Source organism: Sebastes fasciatus, chromosome 13 (assembly GCF_043250625.1).
Source record: "Sebastes fasciatus isolate fSebFas1 chromosome 13, fSebFas1.pri, whole genome shotgun sequence".
Classification (NCBI taxonomy): Eukaryota; Metazoa; Chordata; class Actinopteri; order Perciformes; family Sebastidae; genus Sebastes; species Sebastes fasciatus.
This window is the reverse complement of record NC_133807.1, coordinates 3990608-4014104: the sequence shown is the minus strand read 5'-3', so window position 1 is coordinate 4014104 and position 23497 is coordinate 3990608. Positions and strand designations below refer to the sequence as shown.

Below are 23497 nucleotides of genomic sequence, written 5' to 3'. Positions count from 1 at the left end.
CATTTCTCTCCTCTACAGTCCACAGGGAGAAAACTGACTCAGAGACTTTGACAGTGAAATAATAAAATGTTGGAATAACACTCACCCTGCTTCAGTCTTCAGTCTTCATCCTACTGCTTTGTTCACTCAACATGGAGTCACTGAACACTTTAAGAGTCAGGGTTCTCTTCCTGTTCATGTACCTGGATCACCTGCTGAGTGTTGCTCCTCCCCTCTCCATTTACAGGAAGTCAGGTGAGTTTATCTGAGTGTGTGTGACTGTGTGAGTGTGTGCGTGTGTGTGTGTGTGTGTGTGTGTGTGTGTGTGTGTGTGTGTGTGTGTGTTTGTGTGCACTCACGCAACTGAAAGGTGTTCAAGTTTATTACTAAACAGTGAGGTGATGAGGTGTGTGAATCAGTGTTATCAGTTTGTCAGCAGATGGATGAGTGGTTGTGTGGTGAATGGAGGGTGTAAAACCTAATCTAGTAACATAGCCGAAGCCAACCAAACAAGAACATGGTGGTGCAGGAATGGAGAGATCTCAGCTTTATGTTTAAATCATGTTAATAAATCTATTTAGTATAAAACTTAAGTATTTTTTCTGTTCTGTTCTGGTCTGTTGCATAATACAAAATAATTTAAGCCATTTTCCTGCGTTGCAACTGTGGAACTCTTTTTTATAATCCAACCACAGATGGTAGCCAGAAATGACACATCTTATTGCTCAGTTAGTACAATGTGAAGCACAATTTTAAAATATGTTTTATTATTATATGAGTTACATTTGTTTACATTGATGTTTCTTCCAATATACAATTCCAATATCATACAAAAGGTGTGAATGTTTTGCTTGTGTTTTAGAGCAAGGACGTGCCGTTTCCAGCAACCTGGATTTGGATATACAATCACAACTTGGTAAACTGATTAGAAATATTTGTTTTTATTTTGCGACAGATGTTCAGAAGAGTCTTTGTGGAGTCTTTAAAACAGCTGTAAGTGTTGCTGATGAAGGATTTTATGGATTTTTCAAAGATAGTCAGAAAATAGTTTGCTTAGCTCTGTGACTTGAGTTTAAAGGTCTAAAGACATGAGAGGCACAAACTGTAGCTACTGGGACTGTGAAGTTTACTAGAATATACTGCTGCACTTATTATAACATATGAACATGCAGTTTTCTCTCCCTGCTGAGGAACACTGAACTTTTATTTATTGTGTGAGATGTTAAAGAGGTTCAGTCAAAGACAGTTGTTGAATATTAATATGACAAAATACCTGCAGTCTCATCTTTACTACAATGATGAGTTCACTGTCCAGTGCAGTAACAGATATTTGTTCATCTTAAGATGTGGACAGAAAACCACAGAAACATGTTTAAGTTTTAAAAAATGAAAGTGACCGCTAACACTAACGTTAGCTACGTTTCTTTGTTAATATCGCAAAGTTAGCTAACTTATTTTAAAATGAGTTGACTCAAAATACTTAAACATAGATGGAATAAATAAACTTGTTTTGTCTTGGAAAAGAAAAAACGAGAATATCCGCCTCACGGTTGTCTGCTTCCCCCAACCAGTCAAGTTGCAGTTTACATCCATGTCTGTCGGAAATGTCATCACTTCATCATTTTATCATAATAAACATTTGTGTGAAATTGTCATAATTAGCATATGAATTCTTGAGTTATGGCCAAAAATGTGTTTTGTGAGGTCACAGTGACCTTTGACCTTTGACCACCAAACTCTAATCAGTTCATACTTGAGTCTAAGTGGGCGTTTGTGCAACTTGTTTGCTGAGTTTAATTTCAAATCCAGTTTCCATCATTTTAAATCAAGTTTAACTACATTATGATGACACTTAACCTTTACAAAAACAAGTCAGTCAGAAAGAAAGCATTCACATCATCAGTTCAGTGTTCACTGCATCCATTCAGATAAACCACCTTTGGGGTAAAACAGAGGGAACGGTGACATCTGGCAGAAAGCAGTTCCAGCAGGAACAACAGAACATGAAAGGTGGTGATATCGACCTCTTCAACACTGATTTCTGAGGGGAAAAAGCTCCACGGGCGACTTTATGTGTCTGTGTTCAGTCATGTAACATGAAAACTAGCAGAGTATCTCATAGAACTGTAATTTTCCAGTGTGTACATGATTAGTGAATATAAAATCTAGAGTATGCATCTTAATCACTTCTGTTGGTTTATTTTACATCAAACATTATTGTTGTGCCTTTCAAGACTTTTATTTTATTTTCTCACGTCTTATTTGAGCAATTATATGTAATCAAACGAGATGGAAATAATTACTTTATAGTTAAAAAGAAATTCATGTGTAAATTCATATTATTTGTCAGTTCCTGTCATTCCACGATGTCACTTCCTTTGTAGTCACTTCCTGTGTAGTCACTTCCTGTTTAATAGCTTCCTGTTTAGCTCTACCTGAGCTGCATCTCATTTCACCATTTTTCGCCTCCTCGTCTCCTCGCTCCTCGGCCGTCCGGCTGTGACCTGGAAATCGATCTCAGCGCTCCATCTTGAAGGACGTCCCAATTCATAAAATGCGCATCGAGGAGCGAGGATCGAGGAGCGAGGAGGCTTGCTGGAGGAGCTATGAGCGAGGATACACCAGTGCATCCTCCAGTGTCTCCTGCACGGAAGTTTATCACCGACCGACACGCCCCCTTATTGGATATCAGTTATTGATTGGACGCCGCGCCGATCAGACTGATCTGATACATCAACATCACTAGAGTTTCATACCAGAGTGAAGACGGATCACAGATTAACAGTTTTATATTTTAGTTGTCTTCTGATTCACCATCTAGTTATAATCTGTGTTAACTGTAGGTGTGAACAACAGACGGATCATGTTGATGGTGAAGTGTTCCAGCAGCAGAAGGACCTGCAGTATCTCTACTTCACACACCGTCACTGAAGGAGTCTGACACTGAGAGGGGTTTATAAAAGCTGACAATGAACAGACTTAAAATAACTTTCTTCATTTATTAGAAAGAGTTTTCTTTTGATGATCTGTTATGATCATTCACTTTTATTAAGTATCCAGTTAAAGTCAGAGAGAGAAGGAGGGTCTGTCTTTTATACCTTTTACATCATTTATCCTCATTTCCATTCAGTCACATGTGAAGCTGATAATTCCTGAGCGTCGGGTTTGATATGAGTTATATCATTTCACTTTTCCCTCAAACATTCAGACTAATACATAACTTCTACTGTCAGAATATAAATTAATACAGACGCTAATAATGAATAAATAATATAAAGATATTGTGCCAGTAGAGATGGTTCCTGGTCCTCTAAGCAGGACTCAGTCCACAGTAGAGATGGTTCCTGGTCCTCTAAGCAGGACTCAGTCCACAGTAGAAATACAGACTGCAGCTGTTATTAATGTGCAGGTGTTTGTTAAACAGGTAACAGGCTACAGAGAGGAAACACTGCTGCTCTGATAACTCTGTTTCTTTATTACTATTAGATCAGTTCAGACATAAAAAGCTGTTGAAGCCAACTGACAGCTGATCCAGATGTGATCAGCTGCTGCTGTCATCAGAAACGGACGTCGCTTCACGTGACGCTTCAGAGGAAACGACGTCTCATGTCTCTAAAAACATATTTCCTCGTTTCCTCTCTCCTCGAGTCTTTTCCTCGCCTCCTCCGCTCGCATCTCCCGTGGGTGGGACTAAGACGCGAGTCGAGGAGTCGAGGAGTCAAGCCGTATAAAAGCACTAATGGGAAAGACCAGCAAAAAGAGATGTCCTGAAGTCAAATATATCAGTCATTGTCAGGAAGTATTTATTAAATTTTTTCCAGCAACCCAAAATTATAAAGAATAAAGACATTTCCCTCACAAATTGGTGGTATTTTCTTTTTTCATTTATAAGGGACATGTAATGTTTTATACTTTTGGTGAATATAATACAATCAATCTTATTTACATATAAGTGTTTTGTATACAGTTCCCTTTGTTAACACCTTATTTTGAAAACCCGGACGTAGTCACACGTGTATACGTCCTCTAACTTCTCCAAGGTCGTCGCTAGCTCTCCCATCAGCTCCGTTCTCTTTATCCATCCATGGTCAGCTCCATCGGGGCCGTTTGAATGCATTCAACATAAATGTCAGTATATGGGTGCTCTACAGCTGTAGCGTCGGCCCATTTGACCACGGAGATGAGAGTGACGGCCAGCTCGACCGCACGTTACTGCAATCATTAACGTTTCCTGTCCATGACAGAGTTAACATGCAGCTTTAGCCGTGGCGTCTAGCTCTGCTTTTCCTGCAATGTGTGAAACCCAAAGTGTTTCCATACTTTACTGGATGTGTAGAGTTTAGCACTTTGGATTTAACATGTGAGGGTGCAGGTGGTATCCACTGTTTTCCGCTTTTTCGTTACAGCACACTGCGGCCGACTGTGGTTTGATTTGGTTGACGGATACAGAACGGATATGGCGTCACGGTACTCTGACTACAATACAAAAATAAAATCGGTAACTTCCTTCTAACTCCGCATAGACTCAATGAAGCAAATATATTGATCCTGGTATTAAAAAAATCTATTTCAAAATAAGCGAATGGATTTTTTCCCCCCACCCCTATTAGTTACAGTATAATAACTAAACTAAGCTCCTGCAAACTGCACACCCGCCGGTATGTAATTTAATGACAGCCAGTTACTTTCACTATTTTCTGTACAGTTTAAAATGTAAGGCAGTTTATGACACGGAGTGCAGGGCAGTGTTAGACTAAAAATTGTTTAAGTACGGTTATCTGTGTGTGGGAAATAAAACAAAACCTTGTTACTGTGGAAGTATTTCAACCAAAATTTGAATGTTCGGATTTCAATATATTAGGAACACACACATAAAAATAAATAAAAATAAAATAATAATGGACCAGCTCTTTAAATAGCAGGCACCTCCGTTGCACCTTCATCATAATGGATCTGCTCTATTGTGCTGCGGGCTTTGGCGGGGTGGTGGTTGAAGCGGCTCTGTACCCTCTGCAACATCCCACGAAGGTGTGGAGGGACCCTTCCCATCACATACTACCATGGACGTACAGTATTAAGAGACCTGGATACAGCGTTGGAGACGGCGCCCCGTTCGGTCCTATGAAAGTTGCTCAGTGGCGCATGAAGCCAAAATGGCTCGACTTCCGATTGGAAAAGTACCCGGATCTTCCGGCGATCTTCCACACAAATTGGTCCCATAGAGCAGGCATAGTAGCGTCTGCTCAGTCACATAGCTCGGTCACATGAACAGAGGAAGGGAAATTACTCTGGATTCAGCTATTAGTGCATTTTACAACTTTTAGGACCTAATTATTTAAATAAGGGCTATTAGAGTGTTCATACTGGGAAGTTGATTCACCTCAAAATAAACTATCCGCTGAGTTACAGACGTCTCTTTCCCAATGTAAGTCTATGGGAAAAAGTATTTTTTGGCCCAATGGAATCACGTGACGGTCACAGAAGTTGTAGTACTGCTGCCCGGCGCTCTTCCTGAGGGCTTGGTTTTAATAGGGTAACTTTATTAACTTCCACTGTTATTTAGAAATATGTGGAAATAAACAGCAAAACTCCATCGTTCCACAGAGTGGAGCTGCAACACAAAGCAAAGCAGAAAGATCTATTTAAATGTGTTCATCTACAGTTATGTTGTCATAAACTGAAATATTCTGCAGAGGCATTTTGGGTTGAGAATATATGAATGAATAAAAAAAGAGTTAATAAGATCCAGGTCCAGGTGGTGAGCCTCTGTGGATCATCAGGACACGGCTGATCCTCTCAACACAGCCACACAGGCCACTCCTTCCAGCTGATGAGAGAAGAAGAGAACAGAAGTCATGAATCAGTGTTTACAGAGACTCCCTTCATCAGCTGTCAGTCAGTGATGCAGCACACAGTTCATTTATAAAACTATCATTGGCAGAACCAACCTCCATATCTCCGCTCACTACTCAATATCTCCAACAGTAACCGCAATTTATGCTCTAGCAAATTCATTAGTATGGTCGTTCCTAAAGTCTGCACCTCCTTTGGTCGTCACTCATTCCAGTTTGATGCTCCTAGTGACTGGAACGAGTTACAAAAGACACTAAAACTCCACACACTCATCCTGTTACTTTCCTTTAATAACTCATTACAAGAGATAGTTTCTGATCACTGCACCTGCTTCTGAATTTGCCTCTCTGGAACACAGCACATATACATATATATATATATTGTTGTATATACTGTATATATTGTGATGTTTTAATTTTGTCTAATGTTTTATTGCACTTATCATACTTATGTTCTATGATCTAATATCTTGTATGGCCTTGCCTTCTGTTGCTGCCTCTTGAACCAGGTCGTCATTGTAAATCAGAATTGGTTCTTAATTGAGTTATCTGGTTATATAAAGATACAATTAAAAAATAAATAAATCATCCAGTATAAAGAGCAGCAGGGACTTCAGTCTGTGTAGCGTAGCCGGCTTCCTTTCAGCTCTCATGTTAACGTATTGGAGTGAACACACTGAGCTCAGCACTCACAGACCTGCAGAGACTTTGGGCATCAAGTCTGTAGATTTCACTGAAGTACACAGTGGAAATAAACTGCTGAGAGTCCTGAACGCATCAATACTGCAGAATCAGAGAGACATTCACTGCTCACTTTAATGATGGATTTACTGCTGTTAGGGTTCAAAGGTGTTAGAAAACAGGGTCTCAGTGACATTTGAATTACAAATGATTACTGGACTTCAGCAGAGGTTCTGGTCTGTATAAAGACCACGTCATGGTTACTAAATGTAACGATGGTTCTATGAAATAAGAGCCAGTGATTTGAGTCTTCAGTCAGACTGATCTCAGAGCTGTGACAAAGATGAACTGATCATTGAGAGAACAAACACTTTCTGATCAGATCTGATGGTACGACAGTTTGATGGATGAGGACCACTGTCTCTATACATGTTGTGATGCTGTCAGCTGTAATCCAGCTTCATTTCCTGGAGACATGAACACAACAACAACATCTTCTTCACATCAACTCTAACACATGATCACAACAAGCTTCTGGCTGATCTGATTGGTTGACTGTTCTCTCTCTCTCTCTCTGTGTCACCGTTCTCCTCTCACAGCTTAACTGAGGAAACACATCACAACAATACTGCTGAAACCAGCATGGACCGACTCCGACCCTCTACTGACCTCAGAGTCTTCAGCCTGCAGTTTGGACTCTTCACAAGATCAGACAGCAGCTTCACATCTGAATCCTGCAGCTCGTTTCCACCCAGCTCCCTCTCAGATAGGAGGGGTTGGACTTCAGAGCTGAGGCCAGAGAAGCACAGCTGATCTCTGACAACCTGCAGTCCCACAATCTGAATAAAGAATAAATGATGTAAGTTTAGAAGACAACGTTCCTGCTTGAAATCATTCAATGTTTAATAATCTGTTCCGAACTGAAGAAGGTTTAGAACGTAGAAGTTTAGAAAATGTAAACAGGATGCAGGTTAAAAACTGTAAAATACAAAAAGTGAAACAGAGCTCTCATTAATATGAATGACAACGTGCTGCTACTTCAATGAAGACGTCGTGACTTCACCTCTTAAACTCTGACAGCTCCACCAGTGGATCCATCTATACAAACCCATGTTGTGCAGCCAAACACAAATAAAAACCCACAGAAATTGATTCCAGATTCGACTCAGGATCTCAAAGTTTCCAAATATGTCAGGATGGATTTTGGGAATATGTGAACAAAAGATATGTAAGATAAGACATCTACAATATAATTTATAATTTAGGAATAGTGGAGTCATAAAATCAAAACATCTTCAGTTTAAACTTTTCAGTCAGTATAAGCATCATATAGCTTCATAAGATTTACTTAAAAAAACAACAAAAAAAAACAAATACTGAATATATTTATTATTGTCTGATAACTGAAATAGAGATTATTTTTTTCTTTATATTTATGTATTTATTTTATCATCATTTCTTTAAAAAAAAAAAAAAAAACGTGATGCAAGTCAGGTGTTGTGATATATTAAGGTTTTAATTGTGTAGCTTAACATTGCTCTGCCGCAGTCAATGGACTAAACCACTGTAGAAGAAAATGTACTTTAGCATTAAGATACTCAGCGTGGATCAGTATGATATCAGCCTTATGTCTGCAATTTAGTGTCACCACAACTTTCACATCATATTAATCTCAGCACAGAAGTAAAAAATAGTGTCTGACCTCAGAGCCTCCAGTCTACAGTGTGGATTCTCCAGAAAACCACACAGGAGCTTCACTCCTGAATCCTGCAGGTCGTTTCCACTCAGATCCAGCTCTCTCAGATGGGAGGGGTTGGACTTCAGAGCTCGGACCAGAGAAGCACAGCTGATATCTGACAACCTGCAGTCCTCCAATCTGAATAAGATGAAAAAAGTAAATACAAATCATTTCATAATTCAATCAGATGTGTTCAGGTTTTAAATGTGTAGCTCAATATTACTATGTCCTAATCAATGAGCTATTCCGTAAAATGTGTAGAGTGACTTTGTCATTGTGTTATTGTGGATCATAATGTCAGCCTTCTACAGACATCATCCAAATGTCACCACAACATTCATACAACTATTCATGTCAACACACATCAATAAGATGCTGCTGATCTCTGTCAAGTCTGGAATTACAGGATCAATACTATATTGATCCTTTAAACAACTGCATTTAGTGTGTGTGTGTGTGTGTGTGTGTGTGTGTTCTGAATGATCAATATCAATGATCAGACATTATTTGTGGAATACGTTGAAATTAACAGAAACCAAAAATCACTTCATGAAGTAAACTTGATCAATGCAAAACCAATATTAGTTCAGAGGATTTTCTGTATCCAGATGTGACCATTTACCAACAATGATAAACATTAATTTACTTTAACAACTAACAGTGGACATTTTCTACAGTTTCTTTAAGAAACACAAGTCTTTTGTGACTGCAGACTAAATTTAGTTCAAGAAAGATGAAAATATGAACAAAAGGACATTAACAACTTTATGGATGTAAGTTATGTTTGTACATAAATTAGGTTAAATTGTTAATTAAACATATAAGATCTATAATAGTAACAGAGAGTCAGTGAACTGACCTCAGAGTCTCCAGTCTACAGTGTGGACTCTCTAGAAAACCACACAGGCGCTTCACTCCTGAATCCTGCAGCTTGTTTTCACTCAGCTGCAGGTCTGTCAGATGGGAGGGGTTGGACTTCAGAGCTCGGACCAGAGAAGCACAGCTGATATCTGACAACCTGCAGTCGTCCAATCTGAATAAGATGAAAAAAGTAAATACAAATCATTTCATAATTCAATCAGATGTGTTCAGGTTTTAAATGTGTAGCTCAATATTACTATGTCCTAATCAATGAGCTATTCCGTAAAATGTGTAGAGTGACTTTGTCATTGTGTTATTGTGGATCATCATAATGTCAGCCTTCTACAGACATCATCCAAATGTTACCACAACATTCATACACCTATTCATGTCAACACACATCAATAACATGCTGCTGATCTCTGTCAAGTCTGGAATTACAGGATCAATACTATATTGATCCTTTAAACAACTGCATTTAGTGTGTATGTGTGTGTGTGTGTGTGTGTGTGTGTGTGTGTGTGTGTGTGTGTGTGTTCTGAATGATCAATATCAATGATCAGACATTATTTGTGGAATACGTTGAAATTAACAGAAACCAAAAATCACTTCATGAACTAAACTTGATCAATGCAAAACCAATATTAGTTCAGAGGATCTTCTGTATCCAGATGTGACCATTTACCAACAATGATAAACATTAATTTACTTTAACAACTAACAGTGGACATTTTCTACACTTTCTTTAAGAAACACAAGTCTTTTGTGACTGCAGACTAAATTTAGTTCAAGAAACATGAAAATATGAAGAATGTTATGTTTTTACATAAATTAGGTTAAATTGTTAATCAAACCTATAAGATCTATAATAGTAACAGAGAGTCAGTGAACTGACCCCAGAAACTCCAGTCTACAGTTTGGACTCTCCAGAAAACCACACAGGAGCTCCACTCCTGAATCCTTCAGGTCGTTGTAACTCAGCTCCAGCTCTCTCAGATGGGAGGGGCTGGACTTCAGAGCTGAGACCAGAGAAGCACAGCTGATCTTTGACAACCTGCAGTCCCACAATCTGAATAAAGAATAAATGATGTAAGTTTAGAAGACAACGTTCCTGCTTGAAATCATTCAATGTTTAATAATGTGTTCAGAGCTGAAGGTTTAGAACGTAGAAGTTTAGAAAATGTAAACTCCAAACACCTGAAGCCAACAGGATTCAAGATTCAAGAGTTTTATTTGTCACATGCTCATACAGGATGTGCAGTGAAATGCAAAGTGGCAGTGCTCACAAGATTGTGGAAAACAACATCAACTATACAAATAATGTTTAAATGTGATAAAAATTGTGGGGACAATGGCATTATTTACAATGAGAGGGGTTTATATACAATATGGAATATAAATACAAGTGTGTGAATAGAATAATATTGAGTGTGTGTGTATTCTCTGTATCCGACCCTATGTATGTGTGTGTGTGTGTGTGTGTGTGTGTGTGTGTGTGTGTGTGTGTGTGTGTGTGTGTGTGTGTGTGTGTGTGTGAACGTGTGAACGTGTGTGGATAAAAGGGGCAGCATGTGGCGCTGCATGCAGGTTAAAAACTAAAATACAAAAAGTGAAACAGAGCTCTCATTAATATGAATGACAACGTGCTGCTACTTCAATAAAGACGTAGTGACTTCACCTCTTAAACTCTGACAGCCCCGCTAGTGGATCCATCTATACTAACTCATGTTGTGCAGCCAAACACAAATAAAAACCCACAGAAATTGATTCAAGATTCAACTCAGGATCTCAAAGTTTCCAAATATGTCAAATATGTCAGGAAGGATTTTGGGGGAAAGGGAAGAAAATCAGGCAACAAAAAAATCAGCAAAAAGTAAAAAATGGTGTCTGACCTTAGAGTCTCCAGTCTACAGTGTGGATTCTTCAGAAAACCACACAGGAGCTTCACTCCTGAATCCTGCAGCTCGTTTCCACCCAGAGTCAGGTATCTCAGATGGGAGGGGTTGGACTTCAGAGCTGAGACCAGAGAAGCACAGCTGATCTCTGACAAACTGCAGACACTCAATCTGAATAAAGAATAAATGATGGAGATAAAAATCACTTCATAATCCAATCAGATGTGTTCAGGTTTTAAATGTGTAGCTCAACAGTACTATGTCCTAATCAATGATCTTTTCCCTAAAATGAGTAGAGTGACTTTGTCATTGTGTTATTGTGGATCATCATAATGTCAGCCTTCTACAGACATCATCCAAATGTCACCACAACATTCATACACCTATTCATGTCAACACACATCAATAACATGCTGCTGATCTCTGTGTTCATCTATGTGTGTGTGTGTGTGTGTGTGTGTGTGTGTGTGTGTGTGTGTGTGTTTGTGTGTGTGTGTGTGTGTGTGTGTATGTGTGTGTGTGTGCGTGTGTGTGTGTGTGTTCAGAAGGATCAATATCAATGATTAGACATTATTTGTGGAATACGTTGAAATTAACAGAAACCAGACAAATATTTCTACTTCATGAAGTAAACTTGATCAATGTAAAACCAATATTAGTTCAGAGGATCTTCTGTATCCAGATGTGACCATTTACCAACAATGATAAACATTAATTTACTTTAACAACTAACAGTGGACATTTTCTACACTTTCTTTAAGAAACACAAGTCTTTTGTGACTGCAGACTAAATTTAGTTCAAGAAACATGAAAATATGAAGAATGTTATGTTTTTACATAAATTAGGTTAAATTGTTAATTAAACATATAAGATCTATAATAGTAACAGAGAGTCAGTGAACTGACCTCAGAGTCTCCAGTCTACAGTGTGGACTCTCTAGAAAACCACACAGGTGCTTCACTCCTGAATCCTGCAGCTTGTTTTCACTCAGCTGCAGGTCTGTCAGATGGGAGGGGTTGGACTTCAGAGCTGAGGCCAGAGAAGCACAGCTGATCTCTGACAACCTGCAGTCGTCCAATCTGAATAAGACGAAAAAAGTAAATACAAATCATTTCATTATTCAATCAGATGTGTTCAGGTTTTAAATGTGTAGCTCAACATTACTATGTCCTAATCAATGAGCTTTTCCCTAAAATGAGTAGAGTGACTTTGTCATTGTGTTATTGTGGATCATCATAATGTCAGCCTTCTACAGACATCATCCAAATGTCACCACAACATTCATACAACTATTCATGTCAACACACATCAATAACATGCTGCTGATCTCTGTCAAGTCTGGAATTAGAGAATTAGATAACAAATCAGGCTTGTTGGACTGTTGGTAAGAAATTACTTCATAAGTTCAACTGAAACTAATATGAAGATTCAGCAGTCTGAGTCCGACAAATCAAGTGTGTGTTTACTAGGAATGGGATGATTCAAATATCTCCCGATTCAATACAATCTCGATTCAATATGTATTGTGATTTTTAAGTATTGCTATTCTACAAGTCTTTTGATTAGATTTTGCGATTTATTGTGATTTTTAATAACTTTTGTAGCAATAGACCATGGGAAAAAATACACTTCCAGGGACTTTTACTTTGGGGAAAATATCTAAAGTAATCCAGTAAAAATGTTGGATTTTCAGCATGAATGTAGTCAGAGATGTCCTGAAGTCAAATATATCAGTCATTGTCAGGAAGTATTTATTAAATTTTTTCCAGCAATCCAAAAATATAAAGAATAAAGACATTTCCCTCACAAATTAGTAGTATTTTCTTTTTAATTTATAAGGGACATGTAATGTTTTATACTTCTGGTGAATATAATAAGTCAATCTTATTTCCATATATGTATTTTGTACATACAGTTCCCTTTGTTAACACCTTATTTTGAATACCGGACGTAGTCACACGTGTATACTTCCTCTAACTTCTCCAAGGTGGTCTCTAGCTCTCCCGTCAACTCTATTCTCTTTATACATCCATGGTCAGCTCCATCACGGCCGTTTGAATGCATTTAACATAAATGTCAGTATATGGGTGCTCTACAGTTGTATCGTCGGCCCATTTGACCACGGAGATGAGAGTGACAGCCGACTTGACCGCAGGTTGCCGCAATACGATAACATTTCCTGTAGCTTTATCCGTGATGTCTAGCTCTGCTTTTCCTGCAATGTCGGAAACCCAAAGTGTTTCCATACTTTACTGGATGTGTAGTGTTTACCACTTTGGATATAAAATGGGAGGGTGCAGGTCGAATCCACGCAGACCCTCCGCCGTTTAATACTTTATCGTTTCAGCTCACGGCAGCCGACTGGTTTGTTTTGGTTGGAACGTCACTCAGACTACAACAATAAAAGCGGTAACTTCTTTCTACCTCCGCATAGACTCAAATGGAGCAAATATATTGATTCTGGCATTAAAAAACCTATTTCAAAATCCTAAAAAAGAAATTGCGATACATACAGTACTGTAAGTGAATTTTTTTTTTCCCCATCACAAGTATTTACCAACGTCATAGACTGTTTAGTACCAAATTCCCTCTTTGTGGTACTGGCTGTTTCCTGGTTTTAAAGGCTACATTACAGTGAAGTAATGTAATTTTCTGAACTTACCAGACTGTTCTAGCTGTTTTATCATTTGTCATTTACATTTTGTCATGAGATCCACATTACTGATGATTATTTATCAAAAGTCTCATTGTGTAAATATTTTGTGAAAGCCCCAATGGTTAATCCTACAATATCGTCGCAATATCGATATCGAAGTATTTGGTAAACAATATTGTGATATTTGATTTTCTCCAAGTCACCCTGCCCTAATACATAAAACTCAGACTGCTAAAGCCTCCGATTAGTTTAAGATCAACTTTACAGGTCATTTTACACAGAACAAGTCTGTGGATTTTGCCCTCATCTGATAACACTCAGGTTATACGGGGATTGCTTCACAGACAGAATGAATGATGACATACATCAATAACTATTTGAATGTACATATGAACATGTGAGTATTTTATTCAGATAGACTTGAAAAAAATATGAACCTGCAAAGAGGTTTCCGATGCAGAATATTTATTTGGTTGTTGTTGCAATCTAAATGTCTGCGGCTTCAAATAATTAGACAATGCTGACATGAAAACAGAGCACAGTTAGATCTGCTGTCAAAAAGAATGTGGGAAATAACTCATAACCAGAGAAACCTCTAATTTGATGGTGTCGTTCATAATCATCATTTACGTGCCTTTAAGTTGGTGCAATACGTGTTTGTTGAAGAGTGCTGCACCTTAAGACATGTTCAAATAGAGTGCTACAGGAATGAGTCCTAAAACCCAGAAATGAGTCAGCATTTAAGCACTTCCTGTTCCCTCGTCTGGAAGTCAATGTTTTTTTTGAGTGGGTTTTTAGTTAGATGCCTGAAATAAGGTCTGTGGTTAAAGGTCCAGATCTGGCGATATCTAGCCGTGAGGTGAGGAGATTGCAACCAACTGAAACCTCTCCTGTGTGCCAAGCGTGTTGGAGAGCTACGGTGGCCGACGCAAAAACAAGAATGTCCCTCTCTAGAGCCATCTGGAGCAGAGCCACTGCAGAGAGAGTGTGTGTACAAACTACATAAGTTACAGTCAGTGAACTGACCTCAGACTCTCCAGTCTACAGTTTAGACTCTCGAGTCCAGCAGAAAGCAGCTTCACTCCTGAATCCTGCATGTTGTGGTTGTTACTCAGGTCCAGTTCTCTCAGATGGGAGGGGTTGGACTTCAGAGCTGAGGCCACAACTTCACAGTGAGTATCTGAGAGTTCACATTCAGAAAGTCTGTCATGACACACAAATTAAAAAATATGTTATTATGAAAGAGGACAGTTTATATTTACTTCATGCATTTGATGACTAAACAGTTTGATATATACTTCTTTGATTAACATTTTCTCCTCACATCAGTGGTTCATTTAATCTTATCTCACTGTTTGACATGAAACAATAATTCTCATCACTCTCTCTCTAACCTGCAGACTTTTAATATTTGTTTTTGTTTAATCTTGCAGATGGAGAGAGAGAACATGTAGTTACATTGAGGCTTCCCTAATGTCCCAACTGTTTTCCATAAATGGGAAAATTCAGTGATTGCTGCCAAACGGTAGAGGAATTTAACAAATTGCGTAATAATATTAGACTTGTACATAATTAAACATTCATATAACTAGATATTTTGATGACTGCATGGCGTTTTGTCATTAACACTCTTTTCTGAGCATCACATGTATTCAGCTCACAAACACAATTAACGAACCAATAAGGTTTCATTATTTTCAACATAATGTCATCAGAAAGATGTTATCAGTGTATCAGCATTAAAAACATAACATTGATCTTTGGTGTGTATAAGATCTCTTAAATAGTCAGAATTCTACCATTCTGCTGTTATATATTCATCGGACCGCTGTTATTGGTGGAAGCTGTGTATTTCCTGCTACTACTCTTCTCTACACCAACAAGAGAAAGAAACACCTGAGTTTCTTTCTGTGAGTAACAGAATAAAAGGAAAGACTTAAAATCAAGATTATGGAACACAACTTGAATTCATTAGCAATAAAATGCACCATTGCTCGATTCAACACACTCAGGGGTTTTACAAAGACAATCGTTGTCTCTTATGACCCGTAGTTTACGGTGGCTAATGCTAGAGTTGGGTAGATTTTCGGTTTTGCCGGTCTGGTCCGATGTACAAGCTTAAACCGGTTTGATTTTATGCTAAACGGCGGAACCGACATTTATCATTATGACACATTCTGGCAAATTAAAAAGTAGCCTACCTCAACAACCTGTGCCAACAGAGTCACAGTGTTATATCCAGCCTGTATTCCATTACTAATAATCAATATGACAACGTGATTAACGTAATATTATGATATTATGATGGTTCATAAACAGACTAACGGAGTCAGTGGTGTCCGACAGGCCATGAGCCGAGAACGGCAACATGAAGGAGATCAAACGTTAGTAGAGGAGGTAGGGGGAAGAGGTTTGTTGACTAGGAAGTTCATGTGTTTTTTTGGGGTGACAAGACGAGACATGGCAAAGAGATGAGCCCAAAAACACAAAAGGTAACGTGTAATGTTGTGCCGCTTCTTCTTCTTTAGTGTTTATTGGCGAATGGCAAACCAGCTTAGAGGTGCATTACTGCCACCAAGTAGACTGGAGTCGCTCCACTCTCATTCATGGGCTCAGCTTCAGTTGCTGAGTCAAGTTTGACACCTAGTGGTAAAATTCGGTATACCTGTCCGGTCAAATAACACTAATAACGGTACCTGCAGGAAAATACCTCCGATAATTAAATCCATGCTCTACTTTATAACTGTGGTGGTTGTGTCAAAGCAAGCAACTAATACACCTATTTGGAAATTACCTCCGCTAAGTGTATTTCACCAATGTTTCTGACTGCTAGTAACAGCTACCGGGGTATGTTTTTTCCTGTGAAACAGACTGTACTTCACCGGTGTTCCTAACCGCGAGTAGCCGACATGCTCTGAACGGACACTGCACTGTCTGGATTAAATTAGAAGAAGCAGAAATGAGAAATCGACTCGCACCCCCGCCTCGTCCTCCCCGCTGCCGGGAGGCTGCTTTGCCGGGAGTAGAGTGTACTGCAGCTCCAGAAGACGTACCCCCAGTTAGCAGTTAGCTCAAATTCAGCCAGTGCAAACCCCAGCACAAGGGCTCTGATCCCAGGACCGCCCCAACTCCCCTCCAGACCAGCAAACGTTCTGTTGCTGCCGTTACACCGGTTAGACCCAGCGCTCCATCAGCCAGCTGATCTTTTGTTTTTTTCATTTGTTTTACCAAGTTCACATGTCGCCTCCATCACCCAAAAAGATAAATAAGAAAAAACTGTAAGATGTAACAAATATTAGAAATAAATAGAATAAATGTGTTCATTAACTTGACAGCTAGAAATACAATCTACTGAAACATTTTTTGAACTCAACATTTGAAACAGCTCAAGAACCTCTGTGACAAAATACAACTGACATATTTATGTAATAAACACGTGGAACTAGGGCTGGGCGATATTGCCTAAAAATAATGTAGCGATATTTTTAGGCTATATCGCGATACACGATATATATCGCGATATTTTCAAATATCCTCTAAGCACTTCATAAATGCTCAATTTAACCCTTTGATGCACAGAATCACACCAATATGATGATTCTTGTAGTCCCTGCAGCACACTGCATTAAAACATTCTTGTTTATATTCATTAGTTATTTCTTTTGGAACAATTTTAATGTCGTGCTCTAGCAGTGGTGGACTGTAGGCTACTCAAGTACTGTACTTAAGTACGGAGCAGGGGACCGCCCCTCCCCGCAGCGACAAAGGGAACAGCGAGCCCTCAACGGCCCCCGCGGAGCCACGAGCCAATCCCCCCTCCCTGCCCGGGGCTTACCGAGCCGAACTAGAGCAGTGTGCGGACTGTTGGAGGAAATGCGCCCGGTGAGGGCCAGCCAGCCCACTGAGAAGTGTAAAAGTATTTTCGGTTCATTATGAAACTGTTCATGGCACACATGTAAAGAGGCGGATGGAGCGGCTTTCACAAACGCAGACTGCCGCTTGCAACGGCGTTTATAAACGCCAACTGGCGATATAAAGCTATATTATAACATCAAACGGGAGGGGAAGGGGGTTTTGTTTACTTTAGTGGATTTTTTTGCTGTGGTGGAGAAAACGTTACCAGCGGTAACACAGCTGCTCCCGCTTTGCAGCGATCCAGCCGAAAACCAAAGCGGCTTCTGGTTCACTGTGCTGTTTGTTACATCGCCAACACAATGGCATAATGCCGCACATGTAGTTACAAATGACTAAAATCCATCCAGCAATGCTTGTTAGAAAATAGTGTTTTCCATGAAACACCCGTCAGAGTTAAGTCCGGAGCTGGAGGCGAGGAGATATTTGACAGAGGCGGCCGCCTCGTAATCCTCTCTGCAGGTAAAACCCTGCACACACTCACCCAGGAGAGAACTCTGGATGCATGGGGGCAGAGTCTGTGACGTGTCTGTGAGAGGGAGCCGGAGGAGAGAGAGGGACAGGAGGACATGCCAAAGCGAGTCTCATGCCGGCGGGGTGGCTTAAAAACATTACATGACAATTTGTATTCGATGTTCGTGATATAGTCATTTTATATACCGCGCGTGGGACAAGCAGCGATACATCGACTATATTCAATATATCGCCCACCCCTACGTGGAACACTTATAAAAATATTATATTTTAAGAATAATTTTATAGTGTGTATATTTGAAAAACTAAACTACTAATCCACACTGATCTATAAAGTTAATCACATCTGGACTTACAGAGCTTTTCTGCAGTTCCTCACAGCTGGAATCAGTCTCCGTCGTCCCGCGTCTGTTGTATTGTAACTCTCAAGGTCCAACTCATCCAGAATCTCCTCTGACATCTGCAGCATGTAGGCCAGAGCTGAGCAGTGGATCTCAGAGAGTTCCTTCTCTGATCTGTTCTCTGACTTCAGGAACTCTTGGATCTCCTGATGTACCGACTGGTCGTTCATCTCCGTCAGACAGTGGAAGATGTTGATGCTTCTGTCAGGAGAGATATGATCTCTGTTCATCGCCTTCAGGTTGTTGATGATTCTCTGGATGATTTCTGGACTGTTGTCTGTCTGACCCAGCAGGCCTCCTAAGAGCCTCTGGTTGGACTTCAGAGAGAGGCCATGAAGGAAGCGAACAAACAGGTCCAGGTGGCCATTTTTACTTTCGAGGGATTTCTCCATGGCTCTCTCCAGGAGTGAATAAAGATGTGTTTTTCCCAGGAAGTCCTCCAGTACCCCTGTTTTGCTGTTTGTGTAACAGTGGAACATGTAGACTGCAGCCAGAAACTCCTGAATGCTCAGATGAACAAAGCAGTAGACTGTTTTCTGGAAGATCACACACTCTCTTTTGAAGATCTCTGTACAAACTCCTGAGTACACCAAGGCCTCTTTGACATCAAGACCACACTGCTCCAGGTCTTCTTGGTAGAACATGATGTTTCCTTTCTCCAGCTGTTCAAACGCCAGCCTCCCCAGCTTCAGAAGAACTTCCCTGTCAGCCTCCGTCAGCTCCTGTGGACTCGTCTCATGTCCTTCACCCTCATACTTCTGCTTCTTCCTCTTAATCTGAACCACCAGGAAGTGTGAGTACATATCAGTCAGGGTCTTGGGCAGCTCTCCTCTCTGGTCTGTAGTCAACATGTGGTCCAGAACTGTAGCAGTGATCCAGCAGAAGACTGGGATTAGACACATGATGTGGAGGCTCCTGGATGTCTTGATGTGTGAGATGATTCTGTTGGACAGCTCTTCATCACTGAATCTCCTCCTGAAGTACTCCTCCTTCTGGGCGTCAGTGAAGCCTCGTACTTCTGTTACCCTGTCAACACATGCAGGAGGGATCTGATTGGCTGCTGCAGGTCGGGAAGTTATCCAGACGAGAGCTGAGGGAAGCAGATTCCCCTGGATGAGGTTTGTCAACAGCACGTTGACTGATGACTTCTGGGTGACATCAGACACAACCTCGTTGTTGTGGAAATCCAGTGAAAGTCTGCTTTCATCCAGGCCGTCAAAGATGAACAGAACTTTACAGACAGCGAGCTTCTCTGCTGTGACCTTCTGTAATGTTGGATGGAAAACATGGAGCAACATGAGAAGACTGTACTGCTCATCTCTGATCAAGTTCAGCTCCCTGAACGAAAGCAGAATCACCAGACTGACATCTTGGTTTTCCCAGCCCTCTGCCCAGTCCAGAGTGAACTTCTGCACTGAGAAGGTTTTTCCAACGCCAGAGACGCCGTTCGTCAGAACGACTCTGATGTGTCCCTGTTGGTCAGGTAAGGCTTTAAAGATGTCCTGGCACTTGATTGGGGTGTCATGGAGGGTCTTCATCTCGGAAGCTGTCTCAAGCTGCCTCACCTCATGTTGGGTATTAACCTCTTCACTCTGTCCCTCTGTGATGTAGAGCTCAGTGTAGATCCTGTTGAGGAGGGTTTCACTTCCTGTTTCATCAGTTCCTTCAGTCACACATGCACATCTCTTCTTCAGGCTGATCTTATGTTCATCTAAAACCTCCTGCAGACCTCTATCTGCTGAAAGAGAGAGACACGTTTGAGACAAAACAAAGAAACTCCAATGCTAACATGAAAATATCAATATAACAACCTATAAAGAAGTAAAGGTTATAAAGTCATCATCCCATCATCTTGAAGTCAAAACTAACGTCAAGGTGATTTTTATATTTATTGTTAATAGATTTTATTTTTAAAGATAAGCACCAGAAATGCTCATTTCTCTCTCAGCCTCTGACTGTGTGTTGGTGTACATGTTTGATTGACAGCAGAGGAGGCGGAGACTCAGCTGCTCGCCAGCAGCTCTTCATCTAAACAGCTCACTGTGGCTGTTCCGACCTCCCTGTAATATTTAAAACTGATCAAATATCCCGGAATATGTTCATGTCTTGTTGGCAGATATACTGCATTTCCTGAAGCTGCTTCAAAATAAAAGTCTCCTGCTAGTGGAGGACTATTATGTGAAGCAGAAGGAAATGTTGAGTTTTCAGCAGTAAATAAAAAAAACTGATGTGACTACAGCTCAGCTCGGTTTGTCTTGCAGTGGTAACGCATGTATTCATGACTTGGCACATCGCAGAACAGAAAACAGGAAAAGACAAAAAGTAAACAAATGTGCTGAAATCTGAAACTTACAAACTGAGAGCAGACAGTGTTTTTTTTAGCAGAGGAACTGCAGTGACAGGACCCTGTTAAACATCTAAACTAACCAATATTGACATTAGATATTATATATTAACACTTTTTAAGATGTTTAATGTGCTGCAACTGACGAGCTAATCATCACTCTACTGTAGCCTGAAAACTGATGTTAGCAGTGCAGCTTTCCTCAGTGGGTGTTTGTTTGGTCACTTGTTCAACGTGTCGCTCTGCAGGACCAGACGTGTGTTTGTAAGTTAGAGAAGGAGACTTTAGCAGGAAAGCTAATGTGGCCTGTTGTTCAAAGTCTGTGTCTCTTGTTGTGTCTCAGGCTGCTGTCTGGCTGTTAGTCAGTGTGACTGTCTGTCTGTGATAGAACAGTGATGTTGTTGCTTTACACAGAGTTTAATAGTTCTCCATCTTCATCTATGCAGATGGAAAACAAACATCATTCTGATTGGTTAATGCAAAGACGGAGTGCTATCATAAAAACAAAACAAAAATATAAATGTATTTCTTTTGGGTTCAGATTTTCTCTCAAAGGAGAACAAAGTACAAGTGATGCAGAGCAGATATGTATGGTGGAGAAGATCTTAAACAGTTGTCACAACAATAGTCAGTGTATTTGTCAGTAAGATATAGTTTTTTTAATCACTTGATCCAGTGTCGCATGTTTATTTATTATTATGGGTTTTATCATGTGTGTATATGTATTTCTTATATTGTTTTTATTGATGTTGTGGTGTTGCATGTTTTCCAGTTTTATTATTGCATGGGTTTTTATATTTCATATCTGGTTTTACTGATTTGTTTTTAATTTGGATCAAGGTGATTAACGGATGAGAAACAGCTGTGACAAATTGATTCACACACCCCTGACAGCTCCGTATTGGCAGACAGAGACGCTGTGCTTCTTTTAAGTTGATTGTGGACAGGTGCGCAGGAGTTGAACAAAGGTAGAGAACAAGCAGGCACGAGGGAACGAGGATGCGGAGCTTGACACGCGAGTTTGGGACAGAGGCGGCTTCACCGGTGCGTTTTGCCACAAGAACACGGGCCGCTGTGGGACGAGCTAGACGGAAGTGAAAAGACTTAGTTCAACGCCTACTAAACGATAAGTAAAGGAAAGTGAACCAAGCAATCTCTGGTGTGTGCGTGTGAGCTGCTACTTTGTGTGCGCTGGCCACTGAGGTTCCCTTTTTCTCTCCGTAGCGTCAACGACGGACGAGGGTGCAGCAGAGCTGCAGGGCCGGAACAGAGGAGCCGACGGCCTCAGGACCCCCTTCCCCCTTTGACATCTTGAGACTTAAATACTCCCCTTTTTTTAACTATTTATTGCCCGCTGTGCCATTGGACTTTAGCACCTCCATTCTAAGGACATTTGTTGTAGTTTTATCTCAATTGCCACTGTTTTATCTGATTTTATTTATCTGTTTTATGATAGTTTAAGCAGTTTAAATAAATCTTTTAAACTGTTTATATTGCATTGGGTCCTCCTTAACAGTGGAAACACCTTTTATTGCTGGTATCCAAATATAACTTCACACACTTTTGTGACATATTAAAACAACAAGTCCTGTTTTCAGACATGAAGACATCATCAGACAGATCTACAGTCTTACTTTGTACAGTGCTGGTCTGACTGGCTGTCTGAGGTCCAGGTTTTGTTCTGGATCTTGACAGCAGCTCCTCCAGTGTAACATGACTCCTCTTCTTCTCTCTGTGGAGACATTACTTTATTACTAAAATTATTTGTTGATTGTTGGTGAAAAATATCATGACTTTGCCGAAACCGAAGCTCAGATGATCACAGAGAAGAGTTAAAGTGGTGTTACTTTTCTGTTTGAATTCAGCATTCAGTCTAATGAAAATGTTCCTTTATTTTAACTCCTGCTTTAATAAACAACAATTGGCTGCTTTTCCTATCTGACTGTCTTATTAAACATTTAGTAATCTGGCTGAAGTTTGTTTATTAAAGGGGAACAATGGCCATTTAAAAAAAAAAATCATTATTTTGGAGATAAAATAATTATATAAAATATGTAACTTGCTGATGTACGCACATATTGAGAGGGCGCCCTGGGAAACCACAAGGTGGCAGCGTCATCACAGTAAACATGAACTGCCTGCCAGTGGTGATATGAATGGAGTATAGAATTTCAACATTTGCAATATAAATAAACATCTTGAATTTATTGTGTTAACAATAAACAATTATAAGACACAGAAACGGTCTCTTACTTTTCTGACTTCTTTAGTTTTCCAGTAGTTATAGTTTATGCAACTGCTGTCCACTGAAACGGAGAAATCCATGACAGGATTTGGGCAGCATCTAGCTTGTAGTTTCCACAGTGATGAACAGCACACCAGTAAGGTATCTCGGATTATTTCCATCTGTGCTCTACCTGGTCAACAAAAGTCTAGGAAGGTATTTATTGAATTAGTTATAGCTAACGTTATTTAACAAACTAACTAGTTATAGCTACCAATATGTCGTGCCTGTTGCTAGCATGGTCGCTAGCCGCAGGATGACCTTCACAACGTGCGCTGAAATCCTGTCATGGATTTCTCCGTTTCAGTGGACAGAACTTGTATAAACTATAACTACTGGAAGATGACAGAAGTCAGAAAGGTCTGACACAGTTTCCCTGTTTTATAAGTGTTTATTATTAACACATAGAATAGATTCAG

At 40.0% G+C, this 23497-nt stretch overlaps 1 protein-coding gene across 1 annotated transcript in view; it reads right to left on the bottom strand.

Annotated features, from left to right (window-relative positions):
* Positions 1–23497, bottom strand: part of LOC141781478 (uncharacterized) — a 50490-nt gene that overhangs the window by 16622 nt on the left and 10371 nt on the right. Inside the window, exons 9-16 of the mRNA XM_074657237.1 lie at positions 22429–22526; positions 18406–20188; positions 14690–14866; positions 11913–12086; positions 11004–11177; positions 10007–10180; positions 9110–9283; positions 8215–8388 (exon numbers count right to left, since the gene is read on the bottom strand). Of these exons, the coding sequence (XP_074513338.1) occupies positions 8215–8388; positions 9110–9283; positions 10007–10180; positions 11004–11177; positions 11913–12086; positions 14690–14866; positions 18406–20188; positions 22429–22526 (2928 nt within the window). The remainder of the gene's footprint in view (positions 1–8214; positions 8389–9109; positions 9284–10006; positions 10181–11003; positions 11178–11912; positions 12087–14689; positions 14867–18405; positions 20189–22428; positions 22527–23497) is intronic.